The sequence below is a fragment of the Siniperca chuatsi genome, linkage group LG11 (assembly GCF_020085105.1).
Source record: "Siniperca chuatsi isolate FFG_IHB_CAS linkage group LG11, ASM2008510v1, whole genome shotgun sequence".
Taxonomy (NCBI): Eukaryota; Metazoa; Chordata; class Actinopteri; order Centrarchiformes; family Sinipercidae; genus Siniperca; species Siniperca chuatsi.
Genome location: NC_058052.1, coordinates 9,148,087 through 9,163,592, shown reverse-complemented (window position 1 = coordinate 9,163,592; position 15,506 = coordinate 9,148,087). Strand labels below are relative to the sequence as shown.

The following is a 15,506-nucleotide window of genomic DNA, read 5'->3' as shown; positions in this document are numbered from 1 at the left end:
CTCATATCAAAGGTGCATGAGACAAAGATGCACACACATTTGGACGAGCTGACACGCTATCACAGACGACTAATTTGTCTTTTCGAAACCCCATTTACCCATTAGGTGAAAAGCTCATTTAATTACGCTACATTCAGACCTGCTGCTGCTATCCAAACTGTTCATTTCCCATAAACAGGCATGAGGTTCTTAAGAGCATAAAATCACAGCGCTAAAGCACTCATTCACTTTGCAAATTTGCAAATGAATGACCTAATCATGAGATGACATGTTAGTATTTCAAAGTACTTCATGTGATTAACGAAACGTATATACAGGGTTTGCAATTCCCTCTCATCGCTCATACAGTAAGGCCAAACGGTGTAATGTTGGAGTGTTTTGGGTAAAAATCACGGTGATTAGCAGATGGCAGGGGGCTGTGGATCATGGGAGACTGACTGCCTGACAGACCTTGTGACTAACAGCCACTTGTGTGTCTTCTCACAGCCTACGAGGTCGTCATCCGAGAGTATTTGTTCCAGACCTGGTTCAAGCATACCTGGCTCACCGGGTCACACGATCTATGTAAGAAATGTTATGAAGTAATATGTCTAAATAGATTGTTTTGATACAGACAGCGTTTCTCTCTTGTCAGAAATTCCCTTTTTATAACAGTCCCTTTTGACAGTTGCACCTTGTTCGGTAATAGCATTGTTTACAGTAGTAATCTTAATTTACCCTTGTGTGTGTATGCATGTTTGTCTTTATTTGTCTCCCTAGGCAAAAGTAGACAATGAGATCCTTGATTACAGAGACCTAGCTGCCATTCCAAAAGTCAAAGCCATTTATGACATTGAGCGCCCTGATCTTATTACCTATGAACCTTTGTACACCACCTCCCTGGATGAGAGAGAGGAGAGACAAGAGAGTGTGGGAGAGGTAAACACACAGACCGCATGCATCTTTTCCAGCATGCACATCATCTTTATGCACACACAGTACTGTGCATTAAGAGAAATATTCCTCAAATTATCCCCTGTTTTGCTGTGGTTTTCCTCTAGTAGGACTTTTCCTCATCAAAAAACCCCCATTAACACAAAGGAGTCTTTACTGATTTTGTGATATTTTTCATGCTTTAATAAAAGCTTTTATGCAGTACTGAACTCCTGTGTCCCTCGCAGCTCCACACTGCCAGGAGAGAGCGTTCCCCCTTGCCCGATGACAAGGTAAGATACATCACCGTATGCTGATGATGATAAATTATCCTAAATTGCAAAGGAAGAAACAGATGTGTGCATCACATAAAAAAGAGACCATGTACGTTGTAGGTACACAGCTTGCAAAAATGTGGAAAATCAGCAGATAGATATTTATGTCTGGCTGTCTGGGCTCATTTTGCCTCTGTGGAGCAGTCTAATATTATCTAGATAAACTGTCTTGTTTTCAAAGAAGGTCTGAGAAACAAAGTTATAATTCAGACTTGTTTGATATTTTTTTTTTTTTTTTAGTCCTCAAGAAACATGTCGCCAACCCCACCCGGTGAGGTGAGCATATAATTTTGTCAAATTCACTGTCCCCTGAAGGCGATGTAAATGCGTGTATAATATATTCTATTCTATTCTCATCAATCCCAGCAGTTTGTGTAATAACCCGTGTGTGCCTGTGTCAGGGATCTTACGACAGGAGGGAACGCATTCTCCAAAGGTCCACCAGTCAGGGCTCCATAGGATCACCAGTTTATAATCGCCATGGTTACACCCCCACTTTGTCACGATCACCACAGCATTTTCACAGGCCAGGTGAGTACTTAAAAAGACCATTTGTGTATGTGCGTCTGTGTTTGCACATGTATGCTGAAAATCAGTGATTCCAGGGTTTTTATAAAGTGGATCGATGAGATCTTTACTGGTCTTAGGATGAGTTCACTGAGCCATCCACCTTAAGGTTCTCTTAGCTAGATCTTCTGATCTATTTACAACTTTAAAGGGGAACTTCACTAAAATTGACTTTGGGTTGTTATGTTATTGTTTTTTTTTCTTGTAATACTTTGACATGATGGACAATACCTCCTTTTGCAGAATAACAACATTAAAGTCAATTTTGCACCTTTAACAACACAATTTCTCTTGAGTTTACTAGTATTTCCATTAAAAAGTTTTATTTTAAAATGTAATGGTCTTCCTTGTTTCTTACTGTTCATCTTGAATACTCCTTACCTCTCACTATGGGTGTCTTTTATTTCCTCTTTTCGACATTTGATTCCTGTATATCTTCCTTTTCTTTTGTCCCTCAACTTCTCACCTTCTATCTCCTCCCCAAATTGTCCACCTCTGCTGCCTGGTCCTGGGGTTTTGTCCCCTGTCCCGCACCCTCCCTCCCTGCAGAGGCTCTGACAGGCATGCAGAAGCTCTGCTCCTCCCTGTGCAGTAACAGTGTGGGCTCCAGAAATAGTGACTCCCGCCCCACCTCCCCTTTCAGACACCACTTCCTCCCCCATAGCCAAGGTAAGGGCCCCACTCCACTCTTCTCCGCTGCCCCCCCCCCCCCCAAGGCAACACATCATCGCCATCGTCGCCTGGGATGCCACCTCCCGTCAATGCCCCATCTGTCATTCTTGATCCATGGCCATTTCTCATTAGACTATAACTGCCATCCCGAATGGTCAAACCCATGTCTTGGTCAAAGCCATGCAGGCAAGGCACTGATTCTTCACTAACTAGCATGCATTTATTCACCTTTGACTAAAGTAGCTGCCAAAGTAGCTGACAGGCTCTTTGTGTATGTGTTTTGCAGCTTTGCATGCACTTGAGAGATACTAGTAATCCAAATCCAATATCCAAACTGGCAGTTCCCCGAATGTTGGATGATGGATGACATTTTTGCCTTGTCAGAATAAGTCTCCAGACCCAAATAAACTGTAAGGCTGAGATAAAAAGTAAGGTTTTGCAATATAGGTTTGCCATTGCATGCTGGGAGGTATTAACTTCTTAACTCTTATTGAACTGTGAATTCATATTACACAACAAGCTAACAGACATTATACTTCATGACTCATAACATATCTCCCAAACATTTGATCTCGCTATTTTAAACTCTGCTAGTTTGATCCGCTTTTGTACCTTCATCTTGCACATAGTATACAGCTCCATTAACTGCATTTATCCAAACCAACCAGAATGTCTCCCATTCGCTCAAAGTGACTTCAACTGGTCCCGTTGGTCCCTGTGTGTTGCACCGTTCAGACTGTGGTTCCCCTTTAGTATCCCTGCTCATGTTCTGTTCTTGGTTCTTCTCACTGGAGGCACTGACCCGCCGAGTGGCCGGAGCTCCCCCCTCCCGCTCAGGCCCGACAGCCGGCCGGTCACCCCGCCTCTCTCTCAGACCCCTAAACATTTCCACCTCCCAGGTAGGAGCTGGAGCGCACCCTGTCACTGCTCGTCCCTACTTTCTTTCTTTCTATCTATCTATCTATCTATCTATCTATCTATCTATCTATCTATCTATCTATCTATCTATCTATCTATCTATCTATCTATCTATCTATCTATCTATCTATCTATCTATCTATCTATCTATCTATCTATCTGTCATTATACTCCATTTGGGATCAGCTTTTGCTTTTTCCACTCTTCTTTCACAACTATACAGATGTATCACAGGAAAAAGGGCGAAATTCAATGTAATCCCTATGCGTCATCGCTTGGTGTTGAGTTGTTTTCAATACATTTTTAATTTGTATAATAGATGCACTGTATACTCCGTAAATGTATTTTCTGTCTGTATTTGAATGTTTTCAGATCAGGGGAGCAACATCTACAGAAAACCACCCATCTACAAACAACACGGTACCTTTCATCTTATAGTAGAGCCTGTTTTACTGTAAGAAGAGAAGGGGAAAATGTCTGTCTGAGTACTAATTCAGAGTAATACTGGTCAGTGATTCCCAACCAGGGGTAGGCCTACTTGTACCCCAGGTACGTGGAAAGATTTCGAAGGAGCTCAAATAAATTGAAAAAATAGAAATTATGATTTGATTAAAAGAATATATCCATATATTAATGCAGCTATAACACCCGAACACTACCTTTTGCAATTATGTAAGAGTGGGTGAAAACTAGTTAGCAAGCGAACACATAAGTCTAAACAGGTAGCTAAAAGTAATGGATAAATGGTTGGAACATTCAGCTTCACTCCAAGTGGTAGTACGATTGCTGACCAAACCAAGGGCTGTGGGGGTAGCCTACCTTAGACCAAAAAGGTTGGGAACCATTGCTCTAGGTAATTATGTTACTGAGCTGGACTCTTTACTGAAAATGCTTTTGTTAATCAACTGAAACTGTGTAGGCTATTCATCTAACCATGTAGTCACCCCCAGTGTCAGTGTATGAGCACTGTTTGAAGTCTGTCTCCAATCCTCTTCTGTCTGACCGGTAGCTTTACACTGCACTTTGTCCAACTTAACAAGTCACAGTAGTAATGTTATAGTCAGTCTATTCTTAAAGCAAGACTATGTAACTGTTGCTGACTTGTGACAATGACAATATAATGAGTAATTTGCGTTAAAGTCAACCTGACTAAGAGAAAGAGAAATGGCACCACAACATGTCTTCTGGCTAGCTACGATATGTTTACTTGTTTTACTTTTGTGATAAAATCATTGAAATGTTCATCTGTGACAGACTAGAAGGTAATGTAACAGTAGCACAAGAAGAAAAGAGTGAAAGTCAGCGAACTGACTCAGTAATGTCAGTTACACTGTAATATTTATCTGAAGTTTGCTAACTTTAGCTAACATTAACCACTACAGGTCAGGCAGCAAAACCCCTGAGCGTAGTGAATTGACCAAGGGTGCGTTTTATTGCTTATGAACTCAAGAATGAAGAATGTGTTATTTCTTGTCAAAAGTTGCTTAGTCTCGCTCTAAAATGGATCTGAAAAAAGAAGTGAAAGAGCAAATTTCACTTGTGTAGGCCTACAATGCACGCCAGCTGGTTTTAAGACTTTTCTTCAATTAAGTGATGTTTCTCAGAACAGGTGCAATCTTGCTTGTGCAAGATGTCACTAAAATCATCCTTGAAACGTCCTTAAAACCACACTGACTCTTACCCACTGGCAGTTCCTCACCACTTATTTCAGAAGATTAGATTTAAGGTTTTATCAATATTCAGTGACTTGTTAGGAAAGGCATTTTTTGCATTGTAGACGGAATGACCCAGGATTAAATGATCCTTGAGCCTGACGATCATATGGTGCTAAGATGTTTACCTGTGGTTGAGACTGTGACCCAGACGCTGATAGATCAGTTCCCATGGTTACCAACCTAGATACAGCTGCCATAGCACACCAAATCAAGTCTGCTGATGACATCATCAGATCCGCCACCTTCCCCGCAGCCCATGCTCCCTCTCCAGATGACAGCTCACGGAGTGAGGGCAACCGTTGGCCCTACTCTCTCACTGTATTAGGTACAGTAGGTTCCTGATGGGCATGCTTGCACTGCTACCTTCTAGTGGTACAATAGACACCTCACGACAACCTAACTCTTCTTGTTTCTCCCTTCTAGCTGCCCCAAAAGCTTAACTGCATCCCTGCTTCTTTCAGAGCTCACGCTGTTATTCAGGCATTACAGTATTTGTCTTTAAGTTTTGCTTGCACAAAGCAGAAGCGTTGTTTGGTTTCTGTTGCTGCCATATTATTTTCTGCTTGAGGTAGCATCAGTTTCACCATTTTACATTCACTTGCTGCACATGGTGGGTGCACTTGCTATACACAATAGTGCCACAAATGACTTGGACAGAGATAACTGAGAATGACTTCAAACTGACTTTTGTCTGTCTGTCTTACATTGTGCTGTTCTGTGTATTTAACATCCAGTAAAATCTTGACATGAATGATGAAGTGTAAACATTCATCATGTCAATGTAGCCAAATAATAAGTCCCTCTGTTTGTCTGTCTCGTCAACTCTGTCTCACATTTGTGTTCTTCCGTCCACCTATTACTCATTTACTGTGTATTCCTCACTGCTCTACAGCCAAATTAAACAGCCATTTCTTTCTGTCTTTCTCAAAAACTGTACTGTGGATGAAGCATTTCATCTGGTTGTACTATACAAGTACATGAGCAGCATGGTGTCCTCCAGAAAGATGTGTGTGCGTGTGTGTGTGTGTGTGTCTTTATGGGTGCATATGTATGTGTTTTGTCTGACTTTTTGTGCTTGTGTACGGCACCCGTAGGTTCAGAAGGGAGGAGACGATCCAGAGAAGAGGAGGAGGAAGAGGCCTTAAAAAGAAAGCAGCTCCAGGAGGAACATCTCAGCAAGGTCAGTGAGATCATCTTGACTCTTCAACTTAAGAGCAACTAATACCAACATGAACACACACTGGTTCTTGTATTTGTGATATATCCTCCATGAATCAGATGAAAGCCATACATGCATTGTGTCAAGGATTGATATTATCTGTGGATATACTGTAAATTAGTTGAATGTGTGTGTGTGTGTGTGTGTGTGTGTGTGTGTGTGTGTAGATTCAGTCTGGTTTGGGAAAGCTCATTCTGAAGGAAGAGATGGAAAAAGAACAGATCAGGGAGCGTCACGCACGTAGCCTCTCTGCTCAGCGCTACGACCCCAAACAGACCAACTGTGACGCAGGTACAGAGCAGCTTCATCAGCTAATATGCTCTCGAGTTGTCAGCAATGTACTGTAACACAAGGTCTGTGCTATATAACACTTGTAGATCTTTGCATTTGTTTTACTTTAACGTCTAGATTATGACATTGCTTACATTTCTCTGTTGATGTAAATGTTCCTGATTTGGGTCAACATCTTTTTCAATCTCAAACCAAATATATATAATAACATTTATGTTTCAGATCCAACTTCTCCAACCAAAACTAACTCTCTGCCTGGCTATGGAAGGAATGGGCTACATCGGGTGAGAGCTCACTCATACTAACATGTTTGCTGTTGATTATGTAACACAGACAGCTAAATGCAGATGGATGACAATCAGAAAAATGTTAAGAAGAAGCAGAAATTGCATGTTAAGTGCATTATATCTTGGCACCAAATGCCAGAAACACTAATTATGTACATGTTTTATACATAGTAATTATAACTAAATCCCTTTCTGGTCCTAAATCATCAACAAAATGTCCATATGTTAATGTTCATGTACTGTTTTCTGTGTTCCCCACAGCCCCAGTCAACAGATTTCACCCAGTACAACAGCTATGGTGACATGTGTGGAGGAGGCAGAGGTGAGAGCTGCTACCAAAATGTGGCCACCATGGAAATCTCTTGCCAATTTCACCAGAGCTATTCAGCATCAGTATTCAAAAATGGCTTGCTATGTGTACATAAATGAACATGCATTTTGAAATATTTGCATAATGATTCACACAATGTGTCATCAGGGACAGCAGTGTTGTAGATAGTAGCCTGGCAAGGGATTTGACAGCAAAACCATTAACTGTGAGTCTCATTTTCTGTCCCATGTTGTCCTGCAGAGTTTCAGGTATGTGTCTCATCTGCTTTTTCACAAGGCATGCTTCCTCACCTTGCATCATATATTTGCTTGCTCAATGGGTTGCAAGAGACACTTTGCCCTGAATGCACACCGCCCACTCCTGCTACATGCTTGCATCACTGTTGGATTAATGTCAGCTACAGGGCATGTAGTGCAATGATTTCAAATGCCCAAACATGCACTGCCCAATAGCTGAACCAGTGTACTGTAAATGCAATGTACAATCATCGCCTCATGTCTTGTTTTGTGTGTTGTTTACCAATGTTATGACTCAAGCTAAATGGCACATTTAAATATATTCACAATGGAAAAAAAAACTACAGAGACATTCAGTTTCAAACAACTGCCCATCTTGAATACTAATTAAGATACTGAACAGTATCCAAGCTACTTGCTCCATCCAGTGAAAACTGTGCCCACTGTCATTAGTGGACATATTCATTGCCATTAACCCTGCAGTCCCCTTCCACTATATTACATTTGTGTATGTTCTATTCTTTAGCACATTAAGGATGGCCGTGCAGCACTTGCAAGGATGGACAGGGGAGTATCTATGCCTAATATGTTGGAACCAAAAGCAAGTATCTTCTTCTTTTTGCACTGATGACAACATTGTAATCTACACTGAAATATGTTACAAAATGTATACATTGTTCACTCACCGAAGTGCATTTTAACTTGTAAACAAGGATACATTTTGCAACTAATTTAGAGATAGTCTAAACTTGGCAATTCCACTAAGAAAAAGAGACCAGCCCAAAAGAGGAGGATGAAATGAAACAATTAGCATGTTGTATTTACCCTCGTCGTGTGGGGACATTGGTGGAAGAAATAGGGAACTAAAAGAGATTTTTACTGGAGGTGAAAGACTCACATTAGCCGGGTCCCTGATTTAGCATGCTGCTTCAGGAGCTGCCGAGTCACTCTAGCGCTTAGCATGCTGGCTTCTCCATGCTCATCTGCACATAGCTTTGACTTAAAGTGGCTGGATACTGTATGCACCATACAGTGAAGAATCCAACGCCCAGACTGTCATCCAAACAACTCATATCACTATATACTGCATAGTATATAAGAGATTGTATATTACTGTGTGGATATGAGTTGGTCAGAGGCCTCAAAGAACTTGTAGTTGCTTATTATTGAGTATTCAGCTAAATTAACAACTATCATTTGCCAGTTTTTTCTTGTACAAATGGGATTAGTTATTTAGAAAAGTAGAAGCACCTCAGTTTTCCAGGACAATCATTCCCATGTGGATTTACTTGGCCTACATTACTGGTGTTAGTTCTTTTTTTAGTTTGCATTAAATTACTCTAAAAATACCGCCCGTTACATAACTGTGTTTTCATGTTTTTGCCCTTACATAATCTAGTGCACGTTTCTACACCAAAAAAAGTGTGCACACCATAGCACCCTGCATTTCCCCGACAACCTAAAAAACAGCTCTCACTCCTAGTCGGCCTCCTGTCACATACCTGTTCTCCCACCCAGTGTTCCCTCTGCCACAGTCAGAACTGCAAAAATATCCAAATTTTACAGTTTTGTTTGATAAAAATGGTTTACAAGTTTCTGAAGCTTAACTCTAGCTTGTGGTTTTGACCTGTTCACTGACAAGTGTCTCCTTCTGAAGGTGTATCCCTATGACATGCTCATGATAACCAGTAGAGGGAGAGCTAAACTGCCCAGGGATGTGGACAGAACCAGACTGGAGGTATCAGTTTTCCACCTGAGTGTCCGCAATTGATACTGGATTTCTCTACTTTGTGTAAATAACATGTTACACAAATACAATTGTAGCAAGGAATGTGCAGTATCCATTGCTCCTTGTCATTTTTGCAGTGACCCTTTTTACGGCTTCGGTGCTAACCACGAACACCCCCCTCCCCTCCTTTGTTTTCTCCACCTTTGTTCTCAATTCTAGCGCCACTTAGCACCTGAAACGTTCTTTGACATCTTTGGAATGGAGATCCAGGAGTTTGACAGGCTTCCCCTGTGGAAACGCAACGACATGAAAAAGAAGGCCAAGCTCTTCTAGCACTCAGAGCAGCATGTACATACTGTACATTCATCCAGATAGCACACAACAACTGTAATCTAGATGTAGGTTTTGGTTTCTTTCCTTTTCTTCTGGTTTTTTGTTTTATCCTGGCATAATCAAGGAAGCAGTGAAATGGACTATTTTTGCTCTGATGCTTCCTGAGACTGTGAGCTGAATGATTTGTCCAGTCAGACTTGCACAGGAAAAAAGGAATGGGAATCTCTTCCATGTTCAAAAATGGCAAAGAATGAGAATGAATGATAAATAGGGTCATGTTATTTGGTTTGACTGCGCTTGTTTTACTTCTTGCTTTGCTTTGAGGTGAACTGCATTCCTTTCTTTCTTGCTTGTTTCTTCCTACTATTTGTTGCTGTTGATTCCTGTGGAACTTTGTAAGTACAGTAGAACCTCATGACGCCATTACGAAATGTCCATGCTCGTAGCTTGAACATGTGTCAGCTTTCCTTCGCTTGGGCTGAAACAGTTTTAGTCCAAAGTTTGCAAGAATCGGCTCAGTGAGTCTTTGAATTAAACAAAAAATCCACTGGGAAAGCAGTCAGCTGACCCATCAACTGTTTTACCGGATCTACATGGAAATGAATCATCCAAGCACCTACACATCGTCAGTCTCCTGCCCCTGCCTACTGTACATGCCAAACATTCATCTGACCCTGACAAAAAGAAAATGTCTCTCTTCTCAGGCTCTCATAAACATGGCCAGACTCTTTCCCTTTACATGTATTGGAAGTACAAATCTTAATATATTTTAATGCCGTATCCAACATACAGTAACCAACAAATAGATAAAACACCTAATGTAAGAAGCAACTGTATTTGAAAGTACTGTTTTATAAATGAAAACCCACACTGCCATTTGTTGTATTGAAATCTAAGCCAATAAAGCTTTAAATCACCATGAACCATATGATCCTCGGCTATACCAAAGGTACCCACTGCCTCTTTTCTGTTCTCTGTTTTCTTCTCTGTATTTCACCAATAAACACACCGGCTCAGTGATGTTACACAGGATGAGAGGTAGCCTGAGGACTGGTTGACTTTTATGGGACCAATCCGATGATGGAGTCTATTGACCTTCTTCACAAACACTAATAAGGTTTTCCTTCATTCCAAACAGCTATTTGTCTTAATTCATATAACACACAAATATTTGAATCTTGCTTGAGAAAGATAATGCATCACTGTGAACATTAAATAGCATTTTGTTTTGTTGGTTATTTTTGTGTGTTAATGCAGCTGCAAACAATGATAATTTGAACCCCTCCTCCAGACTGATGCATTCAAGTGCAATTGGGAAGTCATCTGAGACTTGGCTGCAGCAACCTCTTTAATGCAAGAAACTACCAAATTCATTTTTTCCTGGTTATATTATCCATGTTTTCCTATTGTTTATCCTCTGGGTTTTTGTTTCCAACAACATGGCAACATTATATTCATGAAAGCAGTGCTGTAAAGCTGCTAACTCTTATTAAATATCAAATGCCAGAGCCTCTCACCTAAACATTACTGTAAAGCATTACTCTGAAGACTTTTCAAGACAATGCTTGATATTGACTTACTTACCCCACAATGATAATGTAACTGACAAAACTAATTTTCAATTAAATGGTTAACTTACCTCAAGCATGTTTAAAGTTTTCATACTATACTGAAATTAACTAAACAGTGGCTCCCTGGATGGCGGGAGAAACAGTTAAAGATCCTCTCCAGACTTGTTTTAGGACATATAAAATAATCTGCTGGGAATAATAATGTTTGTCTGATATGGTTTTTCCACAAAAAAGTTCAATAAACCAGTTACAAATACTTAAAATTACATCTACTCCTTCTCCCTCACTGAAAAATCCAGATATAAATAATAAATATCCAAATATTGTTCATTTGACAAATTAACTACACAGAAGATGTCTCCTTCACTGAAAAATCCATTTTCAGTGTATGTGCACTGGAGGTTTCGAGTTTTTACATCACAGTTGCATAAGATGCATACTGGACCATATTGGATTGGCTTCCAAACAAGTTGTGATGTCACAAAAACCTGCTTGTACGTACGCATCTAAAACTGAGATTTAGGTCGAGCACAGAGAAACTTTCCTCCTTCACCAGAGGACCGTCAAAACAGCCTTCTAGTGTCAAACTCTGCACATACATCATTCTGCACAGTGAAGCATCTAAGTGAGGTAACAATAAGCAAAATGTATCTGTGGGTGAAGGGGGACTTTAACAATGTAGAAAACCATGGTGTGCTTTGTAGTAAAAAATGCACAAACATGCCAGTATAGTCCTTAAAATGTCATGACAAAAATGTTCTCCTTTGACCATGTTAGCTCTGTAATATGAACTGCACAAGTCAAATAGTGTCACTATTATGCAATGCATCACTTTTTTCACTTTTTGCATCACTGCCGTGGCCTCATTCATTCACAGGGGGAATTATTACAGGGCAAATGTTAATCATTGTGGACACAACAATCATAATTTTTCTCCTGGAGAAGGCAGCACTGACACACACTGACACTGGGAATATGGAAGACAGATGCCTGCCTCTTGGGTCACAACACTGCAGACATGTAATGGCAATGAGGAGATCAGTGGGCATAATTTTCATTTTAATTAGGTGGCAGCAGAACAGCAAAGCCTTCAGTGCTGCTACAGGAAACTGTACCATTTAAAAATACAGTCTCATAATACAGAACATATGGTATGCCTTTTAATAAACAGTCGAAGAGAAAGACTGAAGACAAGATGGTTGTTACAGTAAACACACTCCTGGCAGTCAATCTTTGTTGCTATCTACATCAAGTCTCATAATAAACTGCTTCTGCTTCTGCAGCTGCACTTCACCACAAACAACATGACTGGTGTTGAAGTGAGCTGTGCTGAATGTCTGTGCAACCCTTTCTACAGGAGACATTAGAAAAGCACCAAGAGTGTCTAAAGAAGCAAAGGGAAGCCGTGAAATACAGACTGAAAAAACTGGCAGCACGGCAATCAGAACTCACAGTAAGTTGTGTTCAGGCTAGCCACATTACATTTTGCCACAACATGAAATCTTTCTGTCTTTATTGTGACATTAAATTTGAAAATTAAACATTCCATCAGTTATCCTGTAACAAAAACACCAACACTATAATTACACCTGTGATCAGGCAGTGTAATAAACTGATAAATGATTCTGCCTGACTCAGAAAACATCCTCAGTGATAAGGGAGTGCATCATACGGAAATATCAGGAGATCCAGTCCATCCTGGACGAGGACCTAAGGATTACCCTGTCCCACCTGGACATGGAGGAGCGGGCTGCTGTCTCTGCCCTGGATGGGCTGATGGAAAGGAACTGTTCTCTAATCCAGGAGATAGAGCAGAGCCTGGCCAGACTCACTGTAGCACTGGAGCAGACTGACACAGAGCCTGATACAATGGTGATTATCTTGATGGTGGTAAAATCCAGTGAACCAAATGTGATTTGAATACCTTCTCATTTGCATATGGGAACTAAAAATGTTATGCAATATAAAACGTTTTGCTTTCAAAGTTCATTTAATCTTGATTTTTCTGCTTTTCTTCAGTCTTTCTTTTCATTCCCTGAGCAGCAAGATGTGGAGACAGTGGACAGGTATGGATCATCATAATTCAATTAAAAAAAAACCCAACAGCTTCAGTATGAAGCAGTGAAGCAGCAGCTGATATTTCTCACTATGGTCTGCCTCCTACAGAGTGATGGATCTGCTAAACAGGACAGACCCGAGCAGTGTGAGCCTGGACGAAGTTAAAGCTGACCAGATCCTCAGCCTCACCAACAACATGCTTCTGCTTATCTCCTCACAGACCCCTATAATCAAGAAACTCATCAAGAGTTGTCAGTTCACACATTATTTCTATAGTGTTTATAACCACAACTTGACCTCTTTGACATGTAGATTTTCCTGTATAAAATGTGTTAAATATGTCTCCAGATTCCAGTGAGGTGTGTCTGGATCCAGAGACGGCCCACCCAAAGCTGATCATCTCCCCCCAAGGTGACAGTGCCACCTACACAGACACCTGGCAGCAACTTCCTGACCTCCCTGGACGCTTTGACACCACCCTCAATGTTATCAGCTTGCAAGGCCTCAGTTTTGGTCGCCATTACTGGGAGATTGATGTGACTGGGAAGACTTACTGGGAGCTGGGTGTCACCTATCCCACCATTCCCCGCAAGGGCACCACTGAGGACTGCTGGCTGGGCCGGGGGGACGAGTCCTGGTGTGTGGAGTTCTTTGATGGGGAGTATACAGCCTGGCACGGAGGGGTGCCCCATCAGCTGCCTTTCACAAAATGCTTCTGTCGGATTGGTGTTTTGTGTAGTTTCCCTGCAGGATTGGTGACGTTTCTTGAGGCAGACAACATGATGCCGCTGTTCTCCTTCTGTACAGGAACCTTCTCAGACTGCCTCCACCTGGCCCTCTGTCCTGGTCATGACCACAATGGCACCAATGCTAAGCCTATTGTAATCTGTAATGCTCTGTATCCTACCAGTGATCTCTGATTAGTAACTCCACAGAAAAGCTTTTAGTAATTCCTTGCTGAGGCACTACTTTCTAATAATGCACCAATTTTAAAGGTTTATAGGTTGTAACTAATGGCTTTGTTAATAATTAAACAAGACTGAGTCTACAGCCATGCTGCTCTGAGAGGCTGTATGCACAGTGGTGCTTTGAGCTAAATGCTAACATCAGCATGCTAACATTCACAGCACTAAACACAAAGTACAACTGAGGCTGATGAGAATGTCATTAGTTTTTCAGGTATTTGGTCATAAACCAAAGTATTGAACATATTAAAAATTTGACCTGATGATGGTGCAACGAGAAGTCAGTGGAGCACCAAAGTTATTACAATTCATCCTGACGGGGACATGAATGGTTCTACCAAATTTTATGGCAAGCTCTCCAATAGATGTTGAGACATTTCACTTAAAACCACAAATGACAACCTCACGGTGGCACTATAGTAAAAGTCAGATTCATCTTCTGTGCACTATGAATATCTGTACAAAATTTCATGCCTATCCATCTAAGATTTGAGATATTTCAGTCTGGACCATAACAGCAGACGACATTGCTATGGCTAAAAATCATCTACTAATGCTTTATAAAGTCAAAAGAGCAATAAGAACAAGTTGCCAGGTTGTGAAATATCTGTCTGGATTGGATTGGATTTTGGACCAGATGCTCTGCAAACCTTTCCCACTAAGGTCCAGGAGTATCTTCTTAATGAAAGGGTTTGCTAAAAAGAGAAAGCAAGTATCATGCTATATTCTTTATTAACCATTAATAAAGCCTTTATAAAGGGTTTCATATTGTGGCACCCTTGCTAATACAGAATTGCTCCTCTTTGAAATAATGTAATGTATTTCAGATTACATAGAGGCACAATGTGATAAAAACTTCTAGTAGAAAGATAGTTCCTTACAAGGAATCATGTTAAATGTGAACACTACACATTTCGATCAGTGCCTGTACTGTATATGTGTATTAAACTGTCAGATGAATGTACAGAAATATTAGAAGCAGTGAGGCCCATCTCTAAGCTCATTAAACTAAGAAAAGGGACCATGAAAACAGTGTTTTATGCATATTGAGTTTACATATTCTCTTTTTATGACAAAGTCTTGTTTAAAAAAAGGTTTCAGTTTTACTTGGAAGGTATATTTGACTCAGCATACAATCATGCTATAAGTATTGCACTTGATTTTGTAAATGTATAAAGAAATCTAAAAAAGCACACAGTAATGTATCCTGATATGCAGCTAGTGCAGGTGGATCCAAAGTCTACATTCAAACAAACAATTGACTTTGCAAATATGCTCTCTGAGCCCTTGTGTCGCATCTGAGCGCACACTTATCCTATTTGATCAAAATTCATTTGAATGAATTTCAATATGAAAAATGTTTCAAG

At 40.6% G+C, this 15,506-nt stretch overlaps 2 protein-coding genes across 12 annotated transcripts in view; both read left to right on the top strand.

Annotated features, from left to right (window-relative positions):
- Positions 1-10,468, top strand: part of ablim1a (actin binding LIM protein 1a) — a 39,691-nt gene extending 29,223 nt beyond the window's left edge. For 7 of the 11 annotated variants that reach the window (XM_044214451.1, XM_044214448.1, XM_044214454.1 and 4 more), the window contains 17 exons: positions 487-564; positions 760-918; positions 1,161-1,205; positions 1,488-1,523; positions 1,649-1,778; positions 2,364-2,483; positions 3,281-3,385; positions 3,777-3,824; positions 5,304-5,444; positions 6,214-6,299; positions 6,506-6,629; positions 6,852-6,913; positions 7,178-7,238; positions 7,488-7,495; positions 8,010-8,084; positions 9,141-9,221; positions 9,432-10,468. In XM_044214451.1, coding sequence (XP_044070386.1) covers positions 487-564; positions 760-918; positions 1,161-1,205; positions 1,488-1,523; positions 1,649-1,778; positions 2,364-2,483; positions 3,281-3,385; positions 3,777-3,824; positions 5,304-5,444; positions 6,214-6,299; positions 6,506-6,629; positions 6,852-6,913; positions 7,178-7,238; positions 7,488-7,495; positions 8,010-8,084; positions 9,141-9,221; positions 9,432-9,545 — 1,473 coding nt within the window. In that variant the 3' untranslated portion in view covers positions 9,546-10,468. The remainder of the gene's footprint in view (positions 1-486; positions 565-759; positions 919-1,160; positions 1,206-1,487; positions 1,524-1,648; positions 1,779-2,363; positions 2,484-3,280; positions 3,386-3,776; positions 3,825-5,303; positions 5,445-6,213; positions 6,300-6,505; positions 6,630-6,851; positions 6,914-7,177; positions 7,239-7,487; positions 7,496-8,009; positions 8,085-9,140; positions 9,222-9,431) is intronic. The other 4 variants (XM_044214446.1, XM_044214445.1, XM_044214449.1 and 1 more) reach the window with 4 other exon arrangements.
- A 1,242-nt stretch (positions 10,469-11,710) lies between these two features.
- Positions 11,711-14,224, top strand: LOC122884471 (probable E3 ubiquitin-protein ligase TRIML1). The gene is made up of 5 exons (XM_044214438.1): positions 11,711-12,569; positions 12,755-12,988; positions 13,136-13,182; positions 13,283-13,425; positions 13,523-14,224. Exons 1-5 carry the CDS (start codon positions 12,450-12,452, stop codon positions 14,092-14,094), a joined length of 1,116 nt encoding a protein of 371 aa, XP_044070373.1. The 5' UTR covers positions 11,711-12,449; the 3' UTR covers positions 14,095-14,224.
- The last annotated feature ends 1,282 nt before the right edge of the window (positions 14,225-15,506 follow it).